This window comes from Plectropomus leopardus, chromosome 19, assembly GCF_008729295.1.
Source record: "Plectropomus leopardus isolate mb chromosome 19, YSFRI_Pleo_2.0, whole genome shotgun sequence".
Lineage (NCBI taxonomy): Eukaryota > Metazoa > Chordata > Actinopteri > Perciformes > Serranidae > Plectropomus > Plectropomus leopardus.
The window spans coordinates 9,617,060-9,633,815 of NC_056481.1; the positions used below are offsets into that span (position 1 = coordinate 9,617,060).

General features: G+C 42.9%; 1 protein-coding gene across 1 annotated transcript in view; it reads left to right on the plus strand.

Annotated features, from left to right (window-relative positions):
• Positions 1-1,086: 1,086 nt before the first annotated feature.
• The window catches only part of ctbp2l (C-terminal binding protein 2, like), a 74,861-nt gene continuing 59,191 nt past the window's right edge, over positions 1,087-16,756 (plus strand). The window contains exon 1 of the mRNA XM_042507328.1: positions 1,087-2,908. Within this exon, the coding sequence (XP_042363262.1) occupies positions 1,087-2,908 (1,822 nt within the window). The remainder of the gene's footprint in view (positions 2,909-16,756) is intronic.

Consider the following 16,756-nt stretch of genomic DNA (forward strand, 5'->3'; position numbering starts at 1 on the left):
AAAAAAATCCCTCAAACTTTGTTATTGTTATGTTGTAACATGATCGATTTCAAAGAAACTGCATGGTTGCATCTTTTCCTCTCTCATGCCAGTACTGGTATTTGTATTTGTATTCATGTATGTGAATCTGGAGTTGCCCAGTAGAGGAGGCTGTGTATTTTTCATGGTCAGAGTGGAGCATCTCTTGGCCTCCTTCTAGTAGCTACCGGATTAAATTTGACCCTTGTGTGTCCAGCCTTTGCAACCGCTCGCCTTCCCCCCTCTCTCAGGGGACACACCGCAGCAAGCATGTCAGTCCCAGGCCGTCCCCAGTCCCTTGGGGAAGATCCATTCACGCCCGGGGGGATGCCGGCTGCCAATGAAGGGGTTAGCAGTAACCACTAAGCACCGTAAACACTGTAGCTTTACACTCCATGAACACATCCAGGGGCCTCAGCGGCATGCTGGCTGTGTACACTATCTGGTTCAAGTGATGTCAGAGGGGGCAGTGGATTTAAGCAGGTTTTAGTTTAACGCTAATCCCCTTGTGGCAAACGCTGCGGACGAGAGGACTGTCCCTGCCAATGGCGTGCATCAACCCCATTGGATTAGTGCGTCTCGTCCCCTCCTCCATTCTGTTGGCATTGTCCAGCATGTGTTTTTACCCCAATTTCTTTACCCTCTGTCTTAGTTTGTAAGCATGACGCCCAGCATAAGCATGTTACCCGCTGTAGAATGGAATAGAGCCTCGCCCTAAAGGTGTGTGGTTGTTTTGTTTGTTTTTTAAATCTGTCTGCATGTGTACTCTTTCAATGTGTTTGTCATGCTGTGTCTCTCTCCTCGTGGATTTCTAATGTTTCCAGGGCTGAATTATTTAGATAGGCTGCCAGCAGGGAGCTACATGATAGCTACATGATAGCTACAGACTCAAGAGTGAAGGGGGGGGGGGGGGCCTACAGTTGCAGATCAGGTAAAAAGGTGCCTCATGCTTCACCTTTTCTCTGTGCTCCTCCCTTTTGATTGGGGGTGAGTGTAACTAGAGAGTTGAAACACAATACCCGGCTCTATTTTCTGCTTTTATAGCCATCAGCTTTATTGTCTTCACTGATGCCTAACTCAAGTGAGCAGTCGCATTTTGGTGGCTCTCGGGGCCAGCGTGGTCCTGAGTGGACTGAAGGTCAGAACGACAGGGCTGCAAGTCGCTGTCATTACTGTGGCACCATTGCGGCTCGTAGGAATTCTTTGGGTGGGGGAGACGGAGGAGTGTGGTTTCACTATCAACCAGATCTCGGGAAGAAACCAGATCCAGACCCCCAGGAGTCCCTGTACAGGCAGATCCAGGACCGGCATGAGCGGCTGCTACTGAGGAAGAACTCAGCGCCCGATCTGAACAACAGCGTCTTCCTCAGGCAAGTGATGGCAGGCCGGGCCTCTGCACCACCTCAGGATTACTACCTGGCTGATGCTACCTTATCTAGTCAGCTAGCTGAAGAGTCTGGGTTTTATAGGGATAACCAGCACCTGCTCACCAGATCAGCCTCGCATTATGGGCCCAGCGCTGGGGGGGTGAGGCCTACCTGGGATCAAGGACAGGCGCGAGCCACACCTTCCGTGCTGCCATCCGCCTCAACACCTACCCCTGTGCCTCCTCCCCCTCCCCCCCCGCCCCCGCCTCCTCCACCACCTCCTCCCCCTCCCGTTCACGAGCTGAGCCGTTTGTACAGGGAAACTCTGGGATCTAAGATGATCCCGGACGTCCACCGTATTGGTGGCAGCTCTCCCTCTCCTGCGCTTTACGGGGTCCAGCCCCCTCTACCTATTTACGCTGCTGAGCCACCGTCTTTCACAGCACGCCAGGCTTATAACAACATCAACAGCTTGTCCCTGGGCCCCTGCCAGCCAGCGGCCACCAGTTCAGTGGTGGACCCAGCCACTCAGGGAATGGACGGAGCTCTCCCTCGGGCTTACGGAGCTGTAGCCTCCCAGAGGCTGCCTTATGACCCAAGCTATGACCCCAGCTCAGCCATGGTGGCTGCCACAGCTGGAATGACCTCTGGCCTTCCTCCTCACCATCCCAGCGCCGCAGACCCAAAGAAAATGGTGGATCCGAACTTCTTGGCTTTCCTGCGGGCTGAAGGTTTGGCCGAAAGCACCATCACTCTTCTTCTGCAACATGGCTTTGATTCCATGGCCACGCTGGGGATGATGGAGGACCATGATGTCCGCTCTGTGGCGCCTAACCTGGCCCAAGCTCGTGTGCTCTCCCGTGTGATGCTTGGTTGCAAGGCAAGTGGGGCGGCAACGCGTGCCCGATCCAACAGCTTCAGCCATCGCAATGACCTTTACATGCAGCCCCAGGGTTTGACCATGGACCCCAACCTGATGCAGCAGCCTCCCACCACCATCCAAACCGTGTCCCCAAGGATGGGAGAGTTTCTTGGGAGAAGACCGAGCAGCGCACCCTCCCAACACCTCTTGGAGACTACCACTTACCCAGTAGCACGGCCCATGGCAACTGGAGCTTTCCCAGTCAGCCCTGGAGGTTATGGCAGCGCCCTGACTCAAGCAAGACCCTTCTCCATGTACAATGCTCACACCGGTCTCACCATGTCTGCTCTTGGACAACAGCCTCCACCAGCTCCTGGCACCCCTGGAGCAGCACCCAAAACCTTCTCTGGCTCTTACTCCCCCATGGAGCTGATGAAGAGAGCCCCCAACCTTCCCCCGCCGTCGCCTGTGGCAGCATCAAGCCCCCTTCACAGCCCCCAACTTCTCCGGAAAGGGATAAATGCCGCCACTGAGAGTACCATTGTTCCTGTAACTTCTTCGTCCACTCTCCAAGCGCAAAACCTTAACAACACCAAGATGGTAGGACGTCGGACTGGTCCACCTGTCATAGTCTCAACCATGGCCACCACGCCTGACACAAGTAATGTCAAACCTCAGCTTTCTCAGTAGCTTCTTTAAACTCAATCTGTCCTTGTTGCTGTTTCACATTTTTTTCTGCGGGATTTAGTAATAATTTTCCGTGAAATATTAGATTCACAGTTAGATTGAATTCTGCAAATGATTGATTTTTTTGGCAAACACCAAAAATTTGGACTGACAGTCTTTTTGAATGAAGGAGTAGCATGTAAGATGCATCTGACAAGTTAAGCAGCTTTCCTCTGAGAGGTTTTTTTCCCCTAAATTACGCAACTATTTATACATCTATTGCAACAGGGTTGTGTCATTTGCCGGAGGGGATCCTGTCTCATCACCAAGTTGAAACATTTCTTACAAGCAGCACTCCAGTTATTGAGGTCAACATTTTTTCTGTCATTTTCTTTCACTTGGTTTATTGGTCAGGATCATTTTTGAAGCAACAGTGTGTTTTTAGAATGGTTTTGTAGCTCCACGTTGCTATTTCAAGCTTTCTTGTACCTGTTTTGTTTTGTTTTTTCACAAATTTAATGATAACACTTTCAAATCGAGGCTATTGTTTATTAGCTGCTCACTCAATATACTCTCACGCATTTTTTTTTTTACAACACAGTGAGTAAGTGTCAAACACATAAACGTCCAGCTTGTCTTTAGCTTGTAAAAGTTTATTTCCTGGAGTTGCTGTCATTCTATTTTACACTGTACTCTCACCTAATCGGGGGCTTATCTGCCTCCAATCCAATTACACTAATTGGATGTATAGTTGTGGAGACTATAATAGGTAACTGTTTTTAAAGACTCCCTGTTGTCTATTTGAAATTCTGGTTGCATTGTAGTGCCTCTAAAAGTTATTTATTTGTTTGTTTGCGATTAAGGATGGGCATTTTAAGTTATTTCTATATTTGAGTTATCATCAAACACTCTCAAAAAATAAAATTAAATGAGAATAGGGTACAAAATGAACACCAAACCAAAAATGCTGCAGCCTAGGGCCAGGTGATATGGAAACAATCAAATATCACTATATTTTTGACCAAATATCTTGATATCTATAATACGAAACGATACGATAGACTTAACTTTCATGCAGCGATAATGTAAGATTGACAACTGACACTTTTAACAAATATTTACATTCTGAGATTTAAGATGAATAATCGTCAATAACGAGGATATGACTGATTTAACCTGCTACTTAAGAATTATAAGGTTATGTCAGAGTTCTTTGTGGTTTCAAGATATTTAGATTCAGAGCTTTTCCATTTTAATAGAAGAAAATGATGATGTGCTTTTTTGTTTTAAAAATTAAACGTCCAACAAGTTCATGTAACTTAAAAAAAACACCACACATTAATAAGTTGTCACAGAATAGGAATATATGAATATGTCAATTTTGACAAAAATGTAAGGTGATTTAAGGCAAATAGTTGAAAAAAATTACTGCACTTCACTGTAATGCAACCTGTAAAAAACAACAATTACAATACTATGATATTCAATGATAAATTGTTCAACCAAGGTTAGCCTACCTTTCTGCACTGTGCAGACTGTAGAAATTAGCTATGATGTGCAAGTTCAATGTTGCATAGCTTGCACTGCACATTGATTTTGTTTAAAACTTCCAAACAACTCTCTTATGGCTGATTGCTATTTTTTCTGTAAGGTTAGATCAAATTATGTCTTAATGAAAATATTTAAAGTTCTGTTGCAAGACCGTACCCTTTGGTTTTCTACAATGTTTTATTGTTTTTGACCACCTGTTCCTGTGAATATGTTAAATGTTCACTTTCAGTAGACTCATACAACATATAATTATGTTGATTCTTCTGTGGAACTTGTTTATCTCATGTAAGGTTAACACAAGGAGTGTGTCAGCTTTTTGTGCTCGGTTTACCACGAGAGTAAATTCTGCAGCAAGGCATCTTCTCGGCTTATTTTTATACATAGAGGCATTGATTTCTACCTTTACAAGTGTCTGTGTCTCCCTGCGGATGAGTGCTGATTAGCTTAGGGAATAAGTAAATTGTTCATCGTCACTTTTGTGCCACGTCACCCTGTATCTTACCTGCCTCTGTAAGCGGTCTGTGGGCAGCTGCACTAGAGTGATGACCTTTGTAAAGTGACTTCCAGTCATGCGCTGTCAAGAAAATGAGAAGCAAGGTGCAAGACACAGTGGAGGAGGAAGGAGTTGTGTGGAGATGGGAGGTCCTGTTTGGAGCTCTCCAAGGTCACAGAAACCCCTCCCCCAACCAATACACTTTTAGCACAACAAATGTGCATGTAGCTGACATTTGTTGCTTCAGTAACTTCATCTGATAATGGGCAGCCCTTGCCGCTGATCGGAGAGCATACTTCTTAATTGTGTGTTGCTAGGCAACCTGGGCTTCGGTGGTAATCAGAGATAGATAATCTTCACATTTAAGGAAAGAGGAAAAATGAAGCACTGCATGCAGTGCTGCGCATTTATTTAGTTCACTTGTTACTCTGTTTTTTTTTTTTCATGAGCAGCCATGTGCAGTTTTGGAGCAGGAGAAAATTGAGTGAAAATAATAAGATGTTGCAGGGCACTTAATGAAAACATTTCTCTCGACCCCCCCCTCCCCACCGTTTCTCTCTCGCTGAACAGCACACATCAAGAGATTGCTTCTCATTTCTGTGCAAAGGCTTTAGCACACCAGTGAAGAGTCTCTCTTATTACATGCATGATGTTTTATGTTCAAACATGCATATTGATGAAAAGTTGACACATTATTCCGTTTGCACCTACTGAATAAATTGGTTGTTCTCCCAATACTAACCAGTCCTCTCTTTATCATCTTACATCAAAGTGTAAATTTACACATAGCCGCTGAGGCATCCGTATTTCCATATTGTCGAATTCTTATTTATTCTCAAAAGCTTGAGTTTTCAAAGCAAAGATGTGAGCTGCAGTGAAATCAGTAGCTCCCGTAAAATATTTATGGAAAAGGTGCAGGTGGGAGGGCCCTGCCTGTGTACTCCTCTCCGCTGGGCGCTGTCTTGGTTGGCTAAAGCCATAAGTAGTGTTAATAATGGCATTAAACGGTCGAGTCGAGCTTAGTTGCAACACTTCCCTTCCACCCAAAGTAGGGAGAGCGCCTTGCAGCACTCGCATTGGCCATGGAGTTGTCTATCAGTAACATCCCCCAGAGCAGCACAGGTGGGTAAACCTAACTTCGATGTCACGTGAAGCGGAGTAGCCACCCCAGCTAGATAGAGACGTGATTGGCCTGTAGCCTGAATTGTGTGCGTGCTCAGTAGATTAACTAAGGTGGACGCTTGCATGTACGCACGTGGTTTCCTTGTGGAGATAATCCACAGAACATCTTCAGCCGTGCTTTTCTGGGCTGGAGAATTAGGAGGTGGCGGTGTGTTTTGAGGCGAGGCTTGTAGCTTACAGGAAGGAGAGAGTTTAACTTGGCAACAGCCCCGCGTAGACATATGGGATGTGTCAGCTGACGTGTTCACCTGTATAAGTCTGTTCTCTTGTGAGCCCAGGTTGCATCCGTCCTTCCTGTTAGGTTAGTCAAAACATGGCAGATCCCACCCTGTTTTTTCTGTCTTTTTGACAGGAAGCCATCACTGGTGCGTCTGACAATTATGTAACCTTCCAGTTCATAGCTCCCATGGGAGTCTGAATGGGATTTTAATTTCCCTGCCTGTATTTGGAAGGACATCCACGAGGATGCATGCCTAATGTGCTCTCAGCTGTCCTTGGCTAAACTGCTTTGTTCAGGTGTCTGACATTGATTTCAGCATGCACTCTGCCTGTTTTCCACTCGCTAGTCCGACAGAAACATCCCCTGTGTGTCAGTGTGGCCTTACGCTGTGTTTCTAGACACGCCTGTAATATGTTTTGGACACAAGCGAGTGTCTGTCTTCCTGTGCAGCTTTGATTGTATGGGGCTGCTTTAATTTGTGCTGATGTGCCTCAAATGTCTTGTGATGTGTGGACATGTGTGTGCATTTGTGGACGACACACATGGCTGCTGCCCCTCGCTTTCCTGCCACACATATACACAAAGCACAGATGTCCCTCTCTCAGCAGCAGGAAGTGTTTGTCCTCATCTCAGGCCGGCTGGATTTGACAGCAGGACATTGGGACAAGACCTTAAGTTTCCTCTATGTGTCTCTCTCTTCCTTTGACCAGCACTATTTACTGTGCATATATAGTGCACTCAAAGTATTGGGACAGTGATATGATTGTCAGTGTTTTGGCTCTACTAAAGCACACTGGATTTGAAGTTAAACAGGTTGAAAGCTGTTTGAGGATGTGACATCCATATTGGATGGTCAGTGCAAGACTTTTTATCCTTTTCATGCATGTTCCCCCAGTTTTAGATCAGTGCAGCAGATCTGAAGGCTCATGCAGAAGTTGGTGTCACGCTGGTTCTCTTGACAAAAACCAATGGCGGGTTTCCATTGGATTATTGCAGACAGTAAACTCTGTGGCATACAAACATTTATTGATCACTTCTGATTTTTGTTCAGCAAGAACATTCATTCGGTGTTCATTCTCTCCAAATGAACACCACTTTCATGATTTTTGAAGCCTAAATGCAATTGCCATAGGCAAGAAGCTAAAATTAGGCTAAACTAATTGCACCATGGTCGCATGACTTAATGTCGCCACCACAACAATGCTGTGAGATGCTTTATTTTGATGAGGTTCAGAAGTCTTGTTCGGCCTCTTTCTAGAAACCACGTCTTTAAGACACATAAAAGCTTCAGAGGTCACAAATGGGGCATTCAATTACGTATTTTATGTTGTAAAACAAAAAGCGAAAGTCTCTTAAGCTACAACATATCACATGTTTCACTCAGAGGCTGCGTTAGACAACCATCATATTCATTTTCATTTTTTAACAACAGTAAGACATTATTAATAGGCCTAGTTGACCACCCTTGAGGCTCCAATGTGGCTTTGGCTACTTTTGTGATCATTCAGTACTGATTTTTGCACCGTGCACCTCAGACACATCTGTTATTCAGATGCTGCAGAACATTTTGCCGTCACATGAACTCTTGCTCCCACTGAACTTGGTGTTCCCTCTTGACCTCTTTGCTGCCACTTGCTTCCCTCAACATAAGCTGCTGCTGACTAATAAAAGTTATCGGTTTTACTTAGTCGTCCTTCATCCTTCACCACATCAACTCTCTTTATTTATCATTACTATCACAATTAACAGAATTTTTAACCCTTTGAAACCTAAGCAAATTGGCTGAATTTCCTTAAAAAATATGGGAAGAAGGCAATGAGCAACAAAAGAAGAAATGACCCAAAAATTAGAAAGTAATTAATAAAAAGTACAAAAAATACCTGTAAATTAGTTTAAAAAAAAGCCACTTAGAAAACAGACTTAGAAAAGGTGTTATAATAATTCTATAACATCATGTAATTATAATAATTAAAAATACCCCTTTTCCCCCTAGATATTCTTCCCTTGAAATTTTCCCCGAGCTTTTAAAAAATATTTTCTAAATCTACTAACATTTTGCAATTTGTGGAACATTTTTTGTTTATTGTCTTTTTTAAATCCTTGTGAAAGGTGTTTAAAGCACCAAAAGAAAAGTAATGTCGCCCTAGGTTTCAAAGGGTTAAAGAAAGCTGTCATGACTTTTCGCAATGTAGTGATGTCAGTGTAGCGATATCAATAATATGGCGTTAGCTAAAGCCAGCTGAAAAACAAGGTGATGCATGAGATCAAAGAAAAATCTAAATAATAGCTTACTGATATGCACACACCGGTGGTGTGAATACCTTAAAGTCACGGTACATTGTGCCCAGTGTTCTAATCTGCCAAAAATGATGGACAGCCTTCAGATATTTCTGCCACTGTTGCCAAAATTTAGTTAATGAAGGAAAACATTTGGTAATGTGACCTCTGGTTTCACGTCGCAGATGAAAGCAAGAGATGAAAATAGCTGCAGTTCAGGTGTGTCAGTGGGTTGTAGGTTTCAGTCATTAACTGCTAATTAAATATTAATTAGAGTGAAGTTAAATCTGTTATTTTGCCAAATTACCTAAAATTTGATGACTTTACATGAAAAAGGCCACAGTTCCTCAAGTGTTAATCTGATATTGAATGTAAACATCCTAATAAAAAAAGCTGAAAGTGCAACATTTAATCTCATAGTCAATGTTTTATTACAACTCCAATATCCTGGAGTAGACAGAGGCAGCACAACAAAAATGTATCTAGTACTCTCTGATTGCACAGTTTATCGACTCCTTCCTTACTTACTGTTGATGCGGTATGGCTTACCTGTCTAGGAATAGGCTGAGAATTAGAGTGAGGAAATCCTACTGGCCATCTGTGTGTGTTTGTGTGTGTATGAGTGCTGTGGGTATGCCTTTCTGTGTGTGGATGCTACTATACAGTCATCACATGTCAGTGGGAGTCTGTGTCATCCTCACTAATCCCTCTGATATGAATGAGTGGAGACAGACGAGAGGTTTCAGCTCACATGGCATCGGTCAGGGGTTATTACAGGGAATGTAGCCTTATAATAAGCAGTCTAACTCTGCTCTACTATTAATCTCATTCAAGACCACGTGTATGAATTGATGTATCTCTGCAATCAATGCCTATTTAAACATACACACAGCAGTTAAGGGAATACTTCACCTCCCAAATGACTATTTGTATACCAGTGACTCAGCCCATTACGTTGAATCTGTGAAGAAAAGTTTGTTTTTCTTGCATGCCTCCACAATGAACTAATAATCCAAAAACTGACAGAATTCTTGATGAATTAAAGTCATATGGATCTGTGTTTGTCAACAGTGAAACAATGAAAATCTGTTTACGAACTCATGCAGTATAAGCCAGTCATTTATCCAGACTTATGCTCGGTGCCTCCCGGACACACAGCCTTTTCCAACAGAGGGCTGAACTTTAAAGTGAATGCTGTCTTCATAGCTAGACTTCTTTGACAAAAACAGTAATTTTACTTCACTTGACATGGGAGCTGCTGGTTTACAGCTGCCTCAATGTCTTTTTGTGTTTTTGTGTAAGTTTGGTGAATCTGAACTAACCCTTCAAAACACCAAAATCACACAACACAAACAAACTAACTGATTGAGGCCGTGGTAGACAAGCAGCTCCAGTGTTCAGCGAGGTAAAATTATTGTTTTTGTCAGTGGAGTCTGGCTTTAAAAAGTGTATAGATAAGTTAAACTTTTATTTCAGTTTCCCATCAGATAGGTCTGTCTGTATGTCTGTAAGCACTGAGCATACGACTGGATAAATAAGACTTGGAATATATAGCACCAGTTTGTGTGAGAGTTTGTAAACTGATGTTTTGATGTAGTATTGCTGTTTTTAACGGTGGACCCTCTTTACTTCAAATAATTAAGAATTTACTCAAGTATTCTTCATTAATTCAACGTAACACTGGATAATTAATTGATATACAAATGGTCATTTAGGGGATAAAGTATTCCTTTAAAAAGAAAGTGCGTTGAATTAGAAATGAAACAATGATTATGAGGTCAAAGTGTTGACTTTTAGCTTTAATTTGAATTTGAATTTCCACCTACTGGATAGACAGTAATTGTAACCTTATGTGGTGATTGTTTCCTTATTTTAGGGTAAAGAAACATACAAGACAAGTTAACAAAACCTTGATAAACTCATCACATTTAATATTTGAACTCAGTTTTGACATCTGAAATCTTTGACTCACAGATATAAACAGAAACTTGTTTCAGGTTTGTCTAAAGCCTTATATTTGGCAAATAAAACTAACAATCAGTCGTAGTCAGATCTGCTGTTTACCCATTACAAAAAGTTTCTGCATGTTTAGGGTAGTGGTTCTTGTGTAGGTGTGCGATATTTACACCTTCAGCTGTAGGAATTCAGCACTTTATCCTCAATTTACAGTCGAATGGGTTGAAGTTTAAGTTTGAACCTAAAACAATGAAAAACATTTCTTCACTTTCTCACTGCGCTGTATGCTCCAGTGGTGACCGCGCTGTAAAAGGCCGCTGTTCACCTCCAGATTCTTAAACGCTTATCTGCGCGCAGCCCTTCTGTCATGTGTCTCCAGTTTCCCGAGAACCTGGTAAATGTTACATGAACTATCTGCTGCTCCATCTCCACTCGGCCTCTGTATTGTTTGTGTCCCGGGGGAAATATGGCCAGGAAAATCTATTTTTCCACTGCAGTAGTTTTTTCTCAGAAAAAAAAACAAGTAAAAGAAAAAAGTGTTGTGGAGCCCCATCCCCATCTCACCACGCCGCCCCTCGCCCCTCCCTCGCTGTTTTCTCATGGTTGATCTTTCCAAACCATCGGTTGCGTTCACAGAGGGATTAATGGTTTCTGCGAAGCCAGCCAACCCGTGGAGGGAACGGAGCCTTCGAGCGAATGAGGAACAGCTGGTCTCCCTCTGCTTGTGACAGCCTGAGTGTGTGTTTGTGTGTGCGATAGTAGCAGCTGACCTCTGCACAGAGTCAGAAGTGCCTGTCCCTGGTCCGAAAGTGGGCCTTAAGTCTTAGGTTTTTCTATAGCAACTACTTTGCCGCTGTTAATTAATACTGTCAGTGATTCTTTAAAAGTATTATGACTTGCGACTTGAGTTTTTGCTTTAATCAAAACTCCTCATACACTATAAATGCTGTGTGTGGGTGTGTGTGAGAGCAGTATTTAAAGTTATCTCTGATCCATGTCAGGGACAAATTTAGATCAGTTTGTGATGGTCAGTAAAGTTGAGCAAAGTCACAAAGTGCTTAGCTGGAATTAAATTGTTAAAAAATAAGAACAAAAAAACTTTTCTATGCAGTATGATGATACTCACTGACTGTGATGTGCATTGTTTAAAATCGGTCTCATTATATACAGTAACTAGAGATGTACACGTGTATTATTTCACTTTCACTCATGGTCAGGAAAGGCAATTAGTTGTAATATCGAATCACAATACTTGTTGAATCCCGATATGAAAAATCACAATATTTATCGAATCGGTGCCCAAATATCATGTTTGTATCAAATTGGGAACTAAGCATATCCTCCCAGGCCTATTTTTTGACAAAAAAGTTCACTTTCATTACTTGAAACCAACTGATTGTAATATAGAATGAGAGTTTACTGGCCCCCGCATGCTCCTAACAGCCTAAAGGTCACTACTAAGCGCTAATGGCGAGATGCAGCTTGTGAGTGTGTTTGTGTGTGTGTGTGTGTGTGTGCTCATCATGACATGTTATGATTGGTGAGTAAAAAAATTTCCCGGCTATTTTTGGGAGATCGCACTGTCATGTTTATCCTCCTCGTCTCCCCATCCCGCGGCTGTTTTGTTTACAGGATAGCGACGATGTGTGCTCAGTGCTCGCGCTGTAAGAATGGCAGCACTTTGATATAATCTCCCCAATTATCCGTCGTCAATTCTGCTATATATTATTCGTCTCTCAGCGGCAGCTGGGGAGGAGATTGGTTTTGTGCGTGTCGAACGGCAACAGCTGCATCCACTAAAACAGACAACTACCTCTGCACACCTCCCCGCTCCTTCTTTTTTTGTGTCTCCCTCCCCCCTTCTTTCTCTCTCACTCAGTGGTGGGCAGGTCACCCTGAATTATTCATCAGTGTGAAATGAAAAAGCTCATGGATATTGAATATCCCCTCTGAAGTGGTGGCCAACCTTGTGTGTTTTTTTCTTCTCTTCTTCCTTTTTTTTTTTTTTTGCAGCTGAAAAGAGTAAAGAGCGGCGGATCTCATTGCCAGAGTATTTCAAAGGTTAACCGATTGCTTTACCTCGTGCACATATTTACTTTCTTCATGGCTTGTGGCCGGCGAGGAGGGGCGGGAGAGAGACGGGGATATGGAGAGGATGAAGAGAAAAAGACTGAGAAAGAGAGGAGATGAAAAGGATAGGAATAAAACAGTAATCTGTGTTCCTGTGGATATTTTTCTCCTGCAAGAACTCGTTCCTCTGACCACCACAGTGGGCTGCCTTGTTGTGTAAGCGGCTAACCTTTCTTGTCGCGTGTTGTGAGGCCTTTTTCCTTCCTGGAACGAGTGCGCCTGTGGTCGGCTGTGGTCGTCCCGATCGACCGGTTGTCATTAGTTTCCCATGCGGCCCACTGTGTTCCTCCATTGTCCTCCTGCCTGGTCTTTTGTCCTGTGGTTTGATCTGCGGCCCGCGCTGCAAATCAATGCTACCGGTTGCCATTCATTCAGCTCCGCAGCCAGCAAACGCAGCAGGGACCCTCAGAACATCTCCCATGTGAGAGTATAGAAAATGGGCAGCGAGCGTAAAGGGAGAGCTTCAGATGATGTTTTTTTTTTAAACATGTTTAGAACATTTTGGACAATTAAATATTTCTGAGTCCACTTTTTTGCTCTTTATTCATCTAAAGAGCAAGCTGAATGCTATTTCCCTGAAGGAAAGACATTTAAAGAGCCTCCTTTATGCCAGAGAGCAGATGCAAAGATAATTAATAAATAAAATAAATAAAAACTATTCAAGGGGCAAGCTCTTCTTCGCCTGTTTGGTATGTTGTACATGCTAATAGGAGTGTTTTATTCACTCAATATCCGGGAGAACAGTGCAGCATTAACCCTGCGTCGCTCTCATCGGCCATTAGGTTGCGACTACCCTGTACCCTTTCAGTCATTACAGTCCATTTTCTTCCATTCCCAATTTCTACTGCAGCTTAGAAAATTACTCAGGAATCCTTTTAAGAGTATTCCCAAGCTGTACAAGGACCAAATGTGCCTGCAGGAAGCAGTCAAAGCTTTAACTGGCTAACCTTTTCCAAAAGTATTCTTAACAGAGTTGTAATGACTGACAATTGGAGAGGGAACGGGGGAAAGCTATTCTATTTTCCGTAGAATAAAACAAATGATTCCAGGGAAATGGTTTTGAGGCTCTGCAATCGCTTGTTTGAGAACATCTTGTAACTTGCAGGTAATTGCGTGTAAGTGAAATATATACAGGAAGTGGAGCGGCGTAGCTCGGAGGTGTCAGGTGCTCCAGGTGTTGTCTCGTGTGACAAAAACACTGTAGTTGTAGTGGTGCGGACGGGGGTCTGCTCTGCCAGAGGAAGTGTGAAATATCATCTGCCATGGTGGAGCAAAGTGGAGGTGGGTGGGAGTTACTTTGCACAGAGTGCAGAGGGGGGTTACGATGATGAAAATGGCTGTAACTCTTCAGCAAAGTGAGCTTTAAAAAGCTGTAAGCGGACACCTCGTAGTATCTGATGGTCGACTCCTGGTTGACAAGACCCGGCGACCCCGCTGTATTTATCGTAATGGAGCACAGCTGGGACGCAGCTTCGATGGGTTAATAGCCATGTGACAGCTTTTTGGAGAAGGGGGGGGTATTGTGTGTATGTCTGCGCATGCATTTTATTTACTTGTGCACTCTGATGAATGGCACACAGGGGCCACACTCAGGAGGGTGGGACTCTGCTGCGTCTCCACTCTCTCTGCCAGGCCAGATGGCTCCTGTCACTAAGAGAGGAGGAGGAGCGATGGAAGGGAAAAGGGGGGAAGGAGGGAGCTCTGAGTCGCCCTGAACAGCGCCAGAGTGGCCCGTCCCCAGAGCCACCACATCTGGAGACCACCTGCAGCTGGCTCACTCCGCTTCCTCCGTCCTCGTCCCTTTTCTCTCTCACTCACTTTCTGTTTTTGCAGATGGGGGAGGTGGCAGCGGGGTGTTTGGTCAGACTGTGATTTATGCCCATGCGGATCCTTAAAAAGCCTTAAAAGGTACAGAATTCATTAATCTAAAAATAAGGCCTTAAATGGTATTCAAATGTCCATATCTTTCAAAAGTCTTTAACATGCAAAGACATTAAAAGTGGGATTTTAGGATCGTTTTTTGTCTGATGTTGCATTGCAAAATCTGAAATAATTGGTAACCCCCCCTTTTATTTTCCTCAAAATAATTTCCAAAGTGCGTCTTGCATTAACAAGACCACATCGGGATAGTAAAACCATCAACACTCATGTTTTGTTTTCTGGTCAGGATGCTCAGAGCAGAGTTTCCAGTATCTGCGGGAAGTACAGAGGGAACAAAAATTGGGTATTTGACAAAAGTTTTGCGGTAAAGAAAAGCAGTAAAGGCATAATAGGAATGGAATTGAGGCAGAGTGAAAAACATATAAAGGGCACCAAAATCTGCAACAAACGGCAGGTATTTCAAGTGTAGGAAGAAGTATTCAGATCATTTACTTAGGTAAAAGAAATAATACCACACTTTGTAAATACTCTGTTATAAGTAAAATTCCTGCGTTGAAAATGTTACTTAAATAATACTAAGTATTAAAAGTGAAATTACCCAATGCAGAAAATTCTTAGAAAAAAAACATACACCCAAAAAACTCAAAATTATGCAAAAAACCCCACCCCCAAAACTCAAAATTTTTAAAAAAGTAATTCAAAAATACTTTAAAGATGAAGAAAAAAACACAATCCAACACTCAAAATTAATTAAAAAAAAATAAATAACAGAAAAAGACTTAAATGTTTATTCAAATACTTGGCAGATAATTTTCTTTGATTCCACTGATTAATTAATTTATTTTTGCAGCTGCACTTGTATAAACTGTTTGATCATTTATTTTATAATGAAATATCATATATTATAAACACTTGTTATATTTTTATGCAAAAATCCTATTTTTGTAAAGTCAGATAGATGTAGTGAAGTAAAAAATACTAAATTTCCTTCGGAATTGTAGTGGAGTAAAAGTATAATTTAGCATAAAAAGAAAATACTCAAGTAAAGTACAAGTACCCCAAAATAAGTGTAGTACTTGAGTAAATTCACCTGGTTACATTCCACCACTGGGTATTTCCCAATTCTGTTTTCTCCTTATCTGTGCCACAAGACAAAAAGGTTACATTTTATGTTACACTAATCATTTAGGTAAAATAGCTTTTTTGTATCTTAAATTTAATTCCAAATAGCATTAATAAGTCTCAAAGCCAACTTGCCTTTAGCTGTATAAACCCTGTTTCAGTAACTTTACTGTGTCGCTGCTATGGGCAAAGCAGAGGGGAGGAAGGAGGGATGGGAGGTAGCAGCGGTGGAGGTTGGTGGCGGTGGTGTGGAAGCATAGCAAAATATCATTTTATTTTATGACTGCAGCGGCCTCTGAGAGTTGTGGGTTTTTGTATTTGTTATATATCTTTTTTTATTCCTCCCCAAGTAAAAAGGCAGAGTGAGAATGTTCGTTTTTCTTCCCTTTGCTGTTGCTGCAACTGATCCAGAGGCCACAGGGGGGCTGTTCCTGCCTGGAAAATAAAGCCTGCTTGCCCTCCTTGGCTCCCCCCAAATAAAATGCACTCATTTGCATTCCCATGCTGTAATTTAGACCCCCCCCCACCCCCCCCCCCCCCTTTTTCTCTCTCTCTCTTTCTCTCTCTTGTCTCCTTCACTATCTTGCTGCCCCTCATCCCTGCATCTTTTCAGCCCTGGTCCTTGCAGTTCTGCAGGGATTGGAACGTGGGTGGGGAAGAGAGGAGGGGAGGCAGAGAAAACAAAAGCAGAGTGGCAGTGTTGACTCAGGGTTGTTATCTGAGGGGGTGGTGGCTCTTGGTGTGTGTGTGTGTGTGTGTGTGTGTGTGTGTGTGTGTCTGCATACATGCCTAGGGGGGTTATTTACCCTGGCTGCTGCAGCCACGGCAGGTGCCTCTCAGTGGATAAACCTGGGCCTCCTAAATAAATATTCACCGTGGGGAAATGAGACTTGCGTCACCAAAAACTACACTTCTACTACTACTGCTTATACGTCACCCTCTCACACGAAATGCTCGGTCCATTGAAGATCAGCCGTTTTGCTCCTAGAGCCAAAACAAGTGTCACCAAACATAAAGGACAAAGAAAATCC